The following is a 13,109-nucleotide window of genomic DNA, read 5'->3' on the forward strand; positions in this document are numbered from 1 at the left end:
TAAAATAAAATTACAGCACGATTGAATGGATAAATAAATCTATTGTATAAGAAAGAGAAAACAAACAAACAAACAAGACAGTCTAGTTTAACCTCTAAGTGGGGTCCAATTAAATGATAAGACTGACATAAATGTACATCAATCATCTTCTGCTCTCTCTCTCTCTCTCTCTGTCAGCATAAACCAGGCGCTCATTCATTCTTTACATCGGGTGTATCCCAAATAACGCCTTACTTCCTGTAGACGCGCCCTTCCTAGGGTTTCAGATAATAGCTTCAACGCCCTAGATAGTCCACTACGTGTCTAACAGAAAGTCTTTTGCAATCCGGACTGTTGTTCTAACCGATCGTAACGTAACGCGCTGGGCGGAAGTGACGAAGGTAGGTGGACGTGTGACGAAAGGGGTTGCTTAAAAATACGACAAGGAAGTGGAGCTTTAGTAACGTCGGTTAAATCATATTGAAAGGAGTAAAATAAATATTTGCATATTTATATATTGATAGTTATATTTGGAAGGTTGTAGTAAGTGTCGGGAGGGTAAAGTCGGGCTCGGACTTACCCGGAAACCCGCTGCTAGCCATTTTAGCTGCATAACAGCGGATTCAGCGATGAACACGGACGTGGAATTTCACATCAGGCAAAATTATCCGTGGAACAAGCTGCCAGCTAATGTCAAGCAGGTAAACACCTCGAAATAAAACGATACGACTCTGAATAAATCTGCTTTAATCTGTTATCTGGCAGGTTATTTATTCATTATGACAACTGTGTAATGAGACTTAACGACCCTCATCATCATCATCATCATCATCATCATCATCATCATCATCAGTGTGATTCCTTCCTTCTCTTCTCTCCTTCTCTTCTCATTCACCTGGAGCATCGCATCGCATTTCAGCCCACTGCGGATCCCCACATCAAGACCTCAAACATGTCCAATAAGTGTCTGAAAAGATCAGAATCAGGCTTTAGTGTAAACATGATCCTGGATCTCATTAATCCGACTGTGCTGAGAGTCCAGGACAGTCTGGTTCCTTATCATCAAAGCGATCTGAGTCAGAACTTCCAACAACCTAGGTTAGAGATACGCTCATTCATGTGTCACTTTTGCCTGAAAACATTCATTCATTCATTCATTCCTGCTGAGCCGATCCCGGGAACACACCATCTGTTCACACCTAATGAAGCCAGTTCACCTACATGCATGTTTCTGTGAAGTTGGAGGAAACTCTGAGGAAGCCCACATGGACATGGGGAGAACATGCAACATGAAACCACACACAGGGCCCCTGCTCCGGATCAGTAACTCAACCTAGTTTGGCAGGTTACAGACGTGAAATCAAGCTGAGCTGGATTATGTGCATAGAGTTATATAGTTTTTGCAGTATATGCTGTGTCCTTTAATATCCAAAAATTAAGCAATGCCTTCACTCTTTCCTCATTCTTTCATTCATTCGTTCATTTTCAGTAGGGTTGTGATGGATAAGAATCCTATCCTGTGAACACTGGGTGTACAGTAAGGTGGGAATACACCCTGGATAGGATGCTAGTGAAACCCAGGGCACTACGTGTGCGAATACATAGTCACACCTAGGGGCGATTCAGACTGGCAGTTTAGTCCAAAACAGAGCACAGTTTGCATGAAAAATTGGTAATGTGAAAGCTGTTGTGCAGACCGGGAAGTGCACCGCGGTACCGAACCCGAGACTACCTGTAGGAGGTGGTCTGAGTTCAGTTTCACTGGAACTGTGCTGCGATTCCCCCAAATGTGAACGCAGCTTGTACTCGGGTCCGCACTTGTTCGGGAAGTAACCTGCATGTGTGTTGTAGCCGATGACGACATCATTAGTTTCAGTAGCAGGGGAACGTTGTTGGATACAGAAGAGGTCCACTGCTGTGCATAATAAAACAAAAATATGGTGACTCGATTTGTAGAGGTCGACTGATTTTACCGATAACTAAGTTGTGCAGTACCTGCCGATAACTCATTAAAACGATAATTTTTAAAATTGATACTGAACGAAAACATAACACTCAGAGTAAAATATTACTGAACTTTATTACAAAAATAAACCGTTCTGACTGTAACATGAGAATGTACTGTATGTATTTAAATGAAATAAATATTAATATATTAACTATTAAGACATAGTAAAATAAATAAAATATATACTGTACATCCAAACTGAACCAAAAGGCAACATTCCAAATAACAAATAAAAATAGAGAAGTTGAAAATGAATCAAAAGACAATAAAGAACACAACAAAATTGGTCAGTGATCGTTTTTATTTCACCTCTAGAGGTCGTTCACGTACCGTATAATGACAGCGGACTCTTCTCAGCCGCTCCTGTAACTGGGAAAAATCAGTGTAGATTTTTTCCGATAACCGATAGTTCCAGCAAACTGTTATCGGTCCTGATCGATTGGCAGAACCGATCCATCAGTCGACCTACATCACGTTGTGTTCTCTATGCGCGTTTGTGATGACGTAAGATGAATCGGTTGTTGGTCTGGTTTCAATTTCTATTGAACTCCAGTAAATGCACTGGGATTCGAATGAATCAAGTGAATTTAAAACCAGACCAACGCTGGGAACAGTCGCACTCGGATTCGGATCACAGCAAACACGCCCAGTGTGAAAACCACCTTAGAGTCACCAGTCGACTGTGTTTTTGGTTGGTGGGAGGAAACCAGAGAACCTGGAGGAAACTCTTGCAGGAACAGGGAGAACATACACAACTCCACTCAAGCTTAGGATCGAAACCAGGAGCAGTACTGTACCGCTCCATCATGTTGATTGATCATCGTTGAGATGCTTAAACTGATTTTTTATTTTTTTTTGTCTTGTCATCCATTTTCTCTGATTTGCAGAGTCTTGGAAACTCACAGAGGGAATATGAAAAGCAGGTCTTGCTGTACAGCATACGAAACCAGCTGCGGTTTCGCAATAATCTGGGTAAGAGCTCAACACTGTAGTGCATTATGTAGATATCACTGTGTGATATACAGATTAAGTGCGGTATGATCATGATTGTTGTTAATTTACACGAAAGCTAACTGTAGATTGCGAGGTGGACTTCACGTTTAAAGCACAGCATGTTTCCCATGACAGTCAGACACGTGAAGAAGGACGAGCGGAACTATTATGAGGAACTGCTGAAGTACAGCCGCGAGCACCTGATGCTGTACCCGTACCATCTGTCCGACATCACGGTCAAAGGGTTGCGGGTCACTCCCTTCTCGTACTACATCAGCATCATGGAGGTGCAGTGTGCTTTTATTCCTTCAACTGTAATTCATATCACAGGTTTATATTTATGCCTTCTTCTGACCATGTTATTGTTTCTGTAGTAACAGCTCATTCACAGGGATTTGTATGGCAAATGCTACACATAATCCAAAACCTAATAAAAAAACGTATTTGTTATTTAACAGAGAAAAACTTATACGTCGTTGATGTGGTAAACGGTTTCCGTAAGGACGTGCTTATGATGTAACAATTATGGAATGAGTCTCTAGTGTCAGCTCTTTGTAACAGTCAGTAAGGTTTTGGCCAACAGGAGAGTCTTCAGGTTCTTTTAACTTCGAGAGAAGCGAGCGAGAGAGTGGGGAAGAGAGACTGATGTGGGAATTGTTTATAGCTGCTATAGCATAAATGAACTATCATGTTTCTTGAACGTTCCACAACATTTAAGCAGTTAGAAAGCACAACGTTGTTCATTAATGCATTAAATGACATGAGAAATCAATATTTCCTTGATCTTTTGACATATAAGAGGTCATTGTACCATTCAAACGTCCTGCAAGTGTTCTAGCTTAATACGTCCTCCTCGGTACAAAAAGAGCATTTATTTAACCGAGCTCCAAAAAAAGCTCGTTTGGATGTGGAGGGATTTGTGACGTCGCACGGGTAAAGACATTTGCATGTGACTGCCCCTACAACAAGACCTCCACACCTCCCTTTTACATCATCGAACCGTTGGCCACGCCCACCAGCGCTCAGTCACGGAATACAGTGTTATGGCAGGGGGGAGTTGGTAATTAATTCAAAGGCAAATTGAAGGCTTAAAGGTAAAGGACACGAAAACCGATCATTTAATACGTTTAATACGTACTGGTATTAGAAAATAGCAAACTTCAAGGTGGTAACAGTAACTCCGTTTTGTTTTGTTTCCTCTAACAGCACACCTTGTCATGTTTTATTTCTTACTTATATGCATAAATGTTTCTTTTTATGAAGAGATGATCTGATTGCTCCGAACCGTTTTCCCACTGTTGCGGTGACTGCGATTGATTATGATTCCTTTCTCTATTTGCTGCTAAACCAGGATGATTTTATCCCAGTTTTTTTTCATTCTTCCATTTTGTTCAGCAAGGGAACAACTTTGATTTTCATGGACTGGGTTGTCACATTGGCATTCAGAGAAACCGCAGGTAGCTCATGCCAGCCGTATTCATCATCTGATTGCTGTCTATTCACATTATGATTGATATAATTTACATGGCTGCCATTAAGCTAAATCCTTCTGAAGAAAGTGATACTGCACCCACTAATTCCTGTGTAGTCAGGTGATGATTAGCGTAGTTCAGCCTAAATTTCCGTCAGTTTATATAGACAGGCTTTTGGTTGTCTATTCATCTGAATAACCGTCAATCATAGTGACATCATTATTTTTTATTGTTGGCTGTGATGTATGGTAGGTGCGACTCATTTCTGTTAAATACATAAAAAAAATTGTATAACACTTTAAACAATATATGTTGTCGCAGAGAAGCTTTGGCAGAAGTCGAGATTTTTGGAGAATTTTCCCTATTCAACTACTAAACCATCAGACCATTTCTCATAGGTTGTATATTCGTAATTGTATAGAAAGGGTGTATATACGTTTCTACATCTTCTTCTTCTTCAGAAGGTGGTTCTCTATAACCTTAAGCAAGTAATCTGCACATGAACACTCATTGATGGAATAAAAACAGTGGTGAAAGAAATAACCCAGAGAAGCAAGATTCTCCCAACATGGATGTAGGTTTAGAGCCCTAAAGAGCAAACCAGGAGCAAGAGCAGTAAGGAAAAACTCCCCGAGATGACATGAAGAAGAAATCAGAAACCCAACCCTTCTGGGTGACACCCGATAGCAGAATGCTGTATACAGGTTAAGTGTGTTGAAAAGATGTTCAGTATGGCTCCTGGGATGAACGTGGGACTGTATTTATGATTACAGCAGTAGTTTATTTGAAGGCACAAATCTACAGTGTTGAATTAGTTTCTTCTACTTGCTCTTGAATTGCACTGGCAGGCTAGATCAGTGTCCGGTGTCAGCACACAATTGTATAGGATGTCTTGGTTTGGTGTAGCATTGCAATTTTTCTTCACTGGAACTAAGAGGCCCAAAACCTGTTCCAGCATGACAATGCTTGTGTGCACAAATTGAGCTCCATGACAAGACACGGTTTGTCAAGATTGGTGTGGAAGAAGTGGCGTGGTCTGCATAAAAGTCCATTAATCACGTTTGGGATGGGTTGGAATGAAAAGTCTGTGCCAGGGGAGATTAAATCTGGAATGTAATGTTCAACAAGCACATAGGGGCATGAATGTCAGGTGTCTGCAAAATTTTGGCCATATATAGTGTAAGTAACAGTGCCATTTTATAAATCTGTGTCTCATCTGCATCACTCATACCAGTATTGTGTAACGTTATTGGGAAGAGCGGACAAGTCATACATTCATTAGTCATCCAACAGGGCAATGAAAAGCCCTAATGAACCCGTACATGATTCCGCTGGGTTTTACATTTTTTTTGTGATTGTTGAGGCCAAAAATACTTGATTTTTCTGCGCCTTTTTTTTTCAAAATTTGCAAGGCGACTTGTGGAGTTTTTTGTGCTTTTTTTGCAGAAAACTACTTGAATTGGCGAAATTGTTTTGCGCGGTCTTTCGTAGTGGTTTTTGTTGGTAAATAAGTACTTTTAGCCGTACTCCTGTTCGATGCACGTGAATCGAAGAGGGCTTTGCCTGAATGCGCCTTGCGATGACGTCACATGACGCGCCTTGGCCCAAATCTGCGGAAAATCTGGAGTAATTAAAAAAACAATTGGAAGCTCCGACGAATGTTGCGGAGTTTGCTTGATTTTGCGTTCCTTTCCGTGATCGCGAAATCGCTAAATCCTGGAGGAGTCCCTTAATGTGCTGTCCAGTACCTTAAGTTTGACTAAAACATGATGGCTTATGTAATAAACTATGGCGGTTAGCTAGTTCACTGAATTAATGCAGTCACAAATGATTAGATAGATTCCTCTGTAAGGGACAATTCGAATGTGTCCAATGTACACAGAATATTTTCACTCTTGACAAAAATTCAGCAACTTTTGGCTATGAGCTGTGGTGTTTTCTCCTCACCTTTGACATAAAATCTTATTCGAGCTGTATGTCATCTGTGCAAGATAATTACTAGTACCGATGTGTGTAGCGCTATACGTGGTAGGATTTGTAGCAAGTAGCGTGCACTATAGTTACAGCGTTGAGGTGCGTCATAGCAGTAAAGTGCATTTTGTGTAAATATAAATAGCAAATAAAAGGTTTTGTTTTGCGAAAGTCAATAGCAGGAAGGATTTTTTTTCCAACATTGCTGAGCACTAGCCTACCGAAAATACTGCTCTAGTCTGGAGACATCTTCTTGGATCAGGCACTCGGGCTACTAAATTGTCCATCACTGATTGATGTAAATTCATAGAGCATTAGTATGTCATATTTCGTGGTAGTATCCTGTCACACAGTGTATTCAGTGTTTTTAGTTAATGCACCAGACAAATGGTCTGTGGAACATGCTACAATTTAATGATGAGAGCTGATCGTTTTCTGATAGAAAGATGAAAGAAGTGTACTTCAGAAGTCCAGCCAAGTCGATAAGCAACGCATTTCAACACAGTAAACAGTGTAGCAGCCTGTCCTAAGATTAAGTAAACCTCTAGGCTGAGATCATGTGTTTGAAGTGCAGGGATAGTGTTTATTAAAGTTGTCATTGAATTCCCACGCTGCACCACAAACAGAACTACTTCTCCCACACATCACCGTCTGCAATCGTACAACAGTGCGAGCTGACAATCTGTCTCTGCAGATGGTTGCCTTGGGCTGGCCATCAGGTTCTCAGTGAGTGCTCTCTAACCCTGCTAGGATTGAAAAAGGTCCTCATGCTGCGATTATGGTATGGAAATCTCACATGATCATATTGTTTTCATGTCACAAAAACGTTACTTCGTTGCAAGAAAAAAAAAAAAAAAAAAAAAAAAAAAAAAAATATATATATATATATATATATATATATATATATATATATGAGAAAACAGCATTTATACACTGTTTTGATGAACTACAAGACAATTAGTGTTCCTTATTGCAGCTGACTGACTTCCAGGAGAGTGTTATATTTTAATATCTGAACTTGTAAGTGTGTACTATGATATTAGCCTGTACAGTTCTCATAGGTATGAATTTTTCATGCCATTCCATACCTAATACAATTCCAGTGCACTTCCAGTACAGATCAGTGACTGAACACTGTGCTGTGTGTCATTAGACTAGCTAGTGCAGGGGTGTCCAATCTTATCCGCAAAGGGCCGGTGTGGGTGCAAGTTTTCATTTCAACCAAGCAGGAGGCACACCTGATTCCACCTGTTTAAACAGTTGATCTTGGCTTTCAATAGACTCAGGTGTGGCTCCTGCTTGGTTGGAATGAAAACCTGCACCCACACCGGCCCTTTCCGAATACGACTGGACACCTCAAAGGTAGTGTATAGATTTAACACTTTGGACTCAAGACATGATAACTACACTCATTGTACACTCAATGTCCACTTTAATAGGAACACATGCACACTTGCTCATTTATGCAGTTATCCACTCAGCCAATCATGTGGCAGGAGCACAGTGTGTAAAATCATGCCGATACAAGACAAGAGTTTTCAGTTGAGTTAACCAATGACTGCCTCAGATTCTTGTTCTTGGCTGACAGGAGTGGAACCTGACGTGGCCTTCTGCTGTTGTAGCTCATCCACCTCAAGGTTCGATGTTTTGTGCATGCTGAGATGCTTTTTTGCTCACCACAGCTTTAAAGTGTGATTATATGAGTTACTATATCCTTCCTGGCAGCCAATCTGTGAATTCAAGACACGAAAGCCAACCAATCTAGCCATTTCCGTCTGACCTCTCTTCTCAGCAAGCTAAATTAACATATCATTTTCCAACAAGTCTTCAGGATGGAGTATGTTACGCTTTCTATGTTTGTCTTATTTAAATCTAGATTAAAAAAAAAGAGAGGCTGGTAAGGAAACGACTGTTTATAGCTGTTATAATGTAAGTGTTAACATGAACGTATCACTATTTAATAAATAAAACATTGCTAACCTTGGCAAACTGGACTGGAATTAGAGGACTAAAACACTTCAGGTCGTGATGTTCAGGTCTTATTTTTTATATTATACCTCAATTCCAGTTACCTTGACTAGACGTTTAAAATGTCCGAGCTGACAAAGAGTTCATGTCACGAAATGTCTGTTGTCCTCCACAACTGGAGCTCTGCAGAATGTTCAAACTGTGCACACCTCCACAACTCTTCTATCATATTTAAAGTGCATGTAAAAATGAATATAATTATATGAATATGAAGAAATAGGCTAAATTTTGAAGGTCGATAGTTCTATAAAATCTATGAAGCATGTGGCGTCTTCACATACATTTTAAACAGCTCTGGGAAACCGGAAGCTGCACTTTCTGACATAAATACATGCAGAACTTCATATAAAACAGTTTCTGGTGGTTAATTTTGATCATTATTATATAATTCAGTATATAACTGCGCTGATAGAGTGTCTCCTCATCATTACATTTGACTATAAAGGCTATAGTCTATGACGGGGTCAAATTTGTATCTCGGAGGGGTGGAATTGAGTGTTTCTCAGATCTAACACATCTAATAACTCTCTTCATTAACTCCTGGGTTGAATGAGGAGTCTTTTGAGCAAGGCACTGGGCATTAGAGATTATGTCTGAAGGGTATACAGTGGATCTAAAAAGTGTACACACCCCTGTTAACATGGCAGGTTTTTGTGATGTAAAAAAAAAAAAAAAGAACAGATGAAAAATTGAAGCGATATCATTTCAGAACCTTTTCCAAAAAACAGCAAACAAACAAACAAAAAAACAACAAAAAAAGCCCAGCTTAAAACAGTAAACCTTTATTATGGCTTGCCCGAGAAAAGCCATAAAAAGAAATATTTGCATATAAGTTCATAACCCTAAATGAAGAAAGAAAAAAAATTCAAAAAGAAAAAGAGAGATTTACTAGTATTTCAGATATCTCAAATGTGGAAATAACATAATAGGAGTGTTAAACTGAAAAACAACAAGAATAAAAAAAAAACAATACCCAGCTTGCATTAGTGTGTACACCCTTTTATATTTGGTGTCAGTATTCAGAATCAACCAATCACATTCAAACTCATGTTAAATACTAAGTAGTATACATCTGCCAGCAATTAAATTGACTGATTATCCCCAAATAAAGTACAACTGTTTCTATAGGATCTTCTTGGTAGCATCCAACTGGAAAATGTCCAACAGGTAAAGAGTGTACAAAGCAGGTACGGGATCTCTTTCTTGAAAAATATCAATCAGGAGAGGGTTATAAAAACATTTGAGTCCAAAGTTGAACTTTTTGCCATAATACCAGAAGATATGTTTGGCACAAAAAACACAGCACATCACTGAAAGCACACCATCCTCACAGTGACGCATGGTGGTGGCAGCATCATACTTTGGGGCTGTTTTTCTTCAGCTGGAACTGGGGCTTTAATCAGGGTTTAGGGAATAATGAATAGTTCCAAATACCTGTCAATTTTAGCGCAAACCCTTAAGGCTTCTGTAAAATTCTTAAGATTCAGAGGAATTTCACCTTTCAGCATGACAACGACCCAAAGCAAACCTCCAGATCAACAAAGGAATGGCTTCACCAAAACAAGTCAGACCTAAATCCAATCAAAAATCTGTGTGGATACCTGAAGAGGGCTGTGCACAGGAGATACCCAGCGAATCTGACAGAGTTAGAAGGCTTTTGCAAGGAAGAATGGCAAAATATTGCTAAGTCAAGACAAGAGGTGCCAAACTGATTAACTCTTACTCAAAAGTAAGAGAGTAAAGTAAAAGTAATTAAGTATTAGTTTACATTTTTTATTTTTCATTTTCCCCCTAAAACGATTCTTATTGTTTCTCAGTTTAATGAATAAGTTAAAATTTCACAATAAAGGTGGAAAAGGTTCTGATCATATTTTTTTTCATCACAAAAACCTGCCATTTTGACAGGGGTGTGTATACTTCTTATATCCACTGTATGTCTGTCCCAGCCTTCATTTTGGTTGTGAAATCACTGGGCATATTTAAACAACAACAAAAAAAGGCACCTTGTATTAATGTTTTCAGTCTGACTTTTATTTTGTAAATGGGACTTCCCTGTGTTCTAGCTGTATTTATTCCGGTTATCTTTGTAGTAATTTTTATATAATATATTATTCTAGCAATTAAGATTTGTCTTTTCTTTTCTTTTCTTTTTTTTTTTTTTACATTCTTTTCTTAATTTTTTGTGCCTTTGAAGTTTTGAATTATTGTGTGTGTGTTTTTTAAAAAAACATTATAAGTGCATCTGTTCCCTTATGTAATAATTACTCGGTTTATTGTAGTTACTTTTGCTTAATAATGACACAAATAATCTTCATTTATACCACAGCTTCTTTAATGTAGTGCTGTAATGAAATCCCACAGGCTTATCGTCACATAACAGAACTATTCTCCCCTGACTTTTACCATTTTGTAGGTCGCTACACTGGGCGATGGATTGTGACATTTGGGTAAATCATTGTATCAAAGGCTAATCTGCACTTAACATGCAGCAGCTACACATTCATTTTACCCAGCATATTTCTTTTTCAGGTTCTTGTGTGCTTAATGAATTGAAGGAGAAGGCCATATTTGTCCTGCGGGCCTTAAGAGAAATGTTGCCCGTCACCGACAGTCGAGACTTGACACTCGAGAATCACTATGTTCACCTGATATATGGTTGTGATCTTAGTAGCTAACGTTTTTGACAGTGTTCTCTGTGGAAGATTTAACACATACTCTTTACCTCCTATTTTCAGGACATTATGAACAGTGAGAAGAGCTACGACTCTTTGCCAAACTTCACTGCCGCTGACTGTAAGTTCTCTCGCCGTTTTACCTTTGCCAATTCCCTGTGAGCCTCTGAAGGTGATTAACTATTATCAGTGACCTTCTCATGCTCACTAACATGGCCAGAAGCCAAAAGAGCTTGCCAGTGTGCACACAGTTGGCTGTAGCAGTGACTGAAAAGCCATGCCTTGTAATATATCTTAGCAGCGACTAAGTTTTTTTAATAGCTGAAGGTTTCATACAGTATCATTTTTTTCTGTGGGGTCACAGTAATAGCATATCATGGTTGGTTGTCAAAGATGTTTTGACGAAAAAACACATCACAGTATCGGCAATATCTCAGAAAAGTGTATTGTGACATAACTCATCATGATGTCACCATTATATTATCATATTGACCAGCCCTACATGTAGCATGGGGCCCTGAAATCAACAATGCCCCAAAGTTCAAAATTGAATGCACATATAGTGGATATAAAAAAAGAAAAAAGCCTACACACCCCTGTTCAAAAATAAAACCAAGATAAATAATTTTAGATCGTTGTCCACCTTTGTGACATACTGTAGCAAAATCCAAGTGTAAAACAAACAAACATTTTAGGGGAGAAAAAAAAGAAAGAAAGGGCTGTCTTTTGTGGCCAAAGATGTGTTTGTGTGTATATGTCTGTCTGTCTGTCTAGAAAGAGGCTGGCTTCAGAGACTTGTGTAAGGAGGAGACAGGATGAGTCATTGTGTTTCTGAGCTTTTTTAGGTTGCTCACATCATAACGCCACTAGGATGGCTCAAAGGTCAGCTGTAAGAGAAATATAGAGCACAGCTCTGCCTCTGTAGACACAGTAGAAAGGAATATTACCTCCTTAGGCAGTGGTAGGTCAGTGGATAATACATTCTGCACAGAAGGTCGTGAGTTCAAATCCCAGTACCACCAAGCTGCAGTTTTGAACAAGTTGTATAAAAAAGAGAGAAATGTAATTCGCTCTGGATAAGGGCTTCTAACAATCTGCCCTCTTCTACATACATGATCTCACAGACGCCTACGATTGGCTAGTGATTGACAGGTGAAAGAGAGACAGTGTGCCATCCCTCCCACCCAGAGAGCACAGCTAATTTTGCTCCCTTGGCTCCCAGCCACAGATGGCTGCGGCATCATTCTGATTCGAGTTCGCAATTTCCCAATGATAATGCCAACGCTTTTGTGTTGCACCTCCGGGAGCAATGGTAGTGCAAGTTAATCAAGTCGTGAGTCATACAAGTGAGTCATGCAAGGGTGCTTAAGTTTTTTTTTTCTTTTCATTTTTTAAAGTTGTAAATATGAGACAAACGGTTTGCAAAACAGCATTAAAAAAAAATTGTTTGTAATATCTTTGTTTAAATTTTTTTGTGAATGAAAGTTTTGTCATTTTCCTCTAAACACCATTATGGGACAGTGGAAATCTAAGAAATCTGTCATGCCATTTATTTAATCCGTTCAGCATTTCGTCTGCAGTAACTGCTTCGTCCTGGTCAGGCTCATGGTGGATCCAGAGCGCATCCTGGAACCACTGGATAGGACATACACACTCCCATTCACACACTCATGCACACACTCACTGACATTTAGTAGCACTTGAGAGTCAAGTCCCCGGGGACAATGCTATAAAATATTCATCCATATTAGTTATTTATATACAATTAAAAGCCCTGAGATATATGAGATGTTTTGTCTCGCTCAGTAGACTAACAGTAGAGAATCTGTTGAATGACATTTTTAGCATGAGTGCTACTAATTTAGCCATTCAAGTGGCCTTTGTAGGTTTTAAACCTTGTACATAACCTTGCTGTCCAGGAGCCTCATTTATGAAAAACATATTCACAAAAGGGGCCTTTTATGGTTTTTACACTATTATTTGCGA

The 13,109-nt window shown here is 39.3% G+C and overlaps 1 protein-coding gene across 1 annotated transcript in view; it reads left to right on the forward strand.

Annotated features, from left to right (window-relative positions):
• The first annotated feature begins 377 nt into the window (after positions 1–377).
• The window catches only part of fam91a1 (family with sequence similarity 91 member A1), a 31,520-nt gene continuing 18,788 nt past the window's right edge, over positions 378–13,109 (forward strand). Inside the window, exons 1-4 of the mRNA XM_017482254.3 lie at positions 378–680; positions 2,875–2,959; positions 3,116–3,267; positions 11,187–11,244. Coding sequence (XP_017337743.1) covers positions 609–680; positions 2,875–2,959; positions 3,116–3,267; positions 11,187–11,244 — 367 coding nt within the window. The 5' untranslated portion in view covers positions 378–608. The remainder of the gene's footprint in view (positions 681–2,874; positions 2,960–3,115; positions 3,268–11,186; positions 11,245–13,109) is intronic.

Source organism: Ictalurus punctatus, chromosome 12 (genome assembly GCF_001660625.3).
Source record: "Ictalurus punctatus breed USDA103 chromosome 12, Coco_2.0, whole genome shotgun sequence".
NCBI lineage: Eukaryota > Metazoa > Chordata > Actinopteri > Siluriformes > Ictaluridae > Ictalurus > Ictalurus punctatus.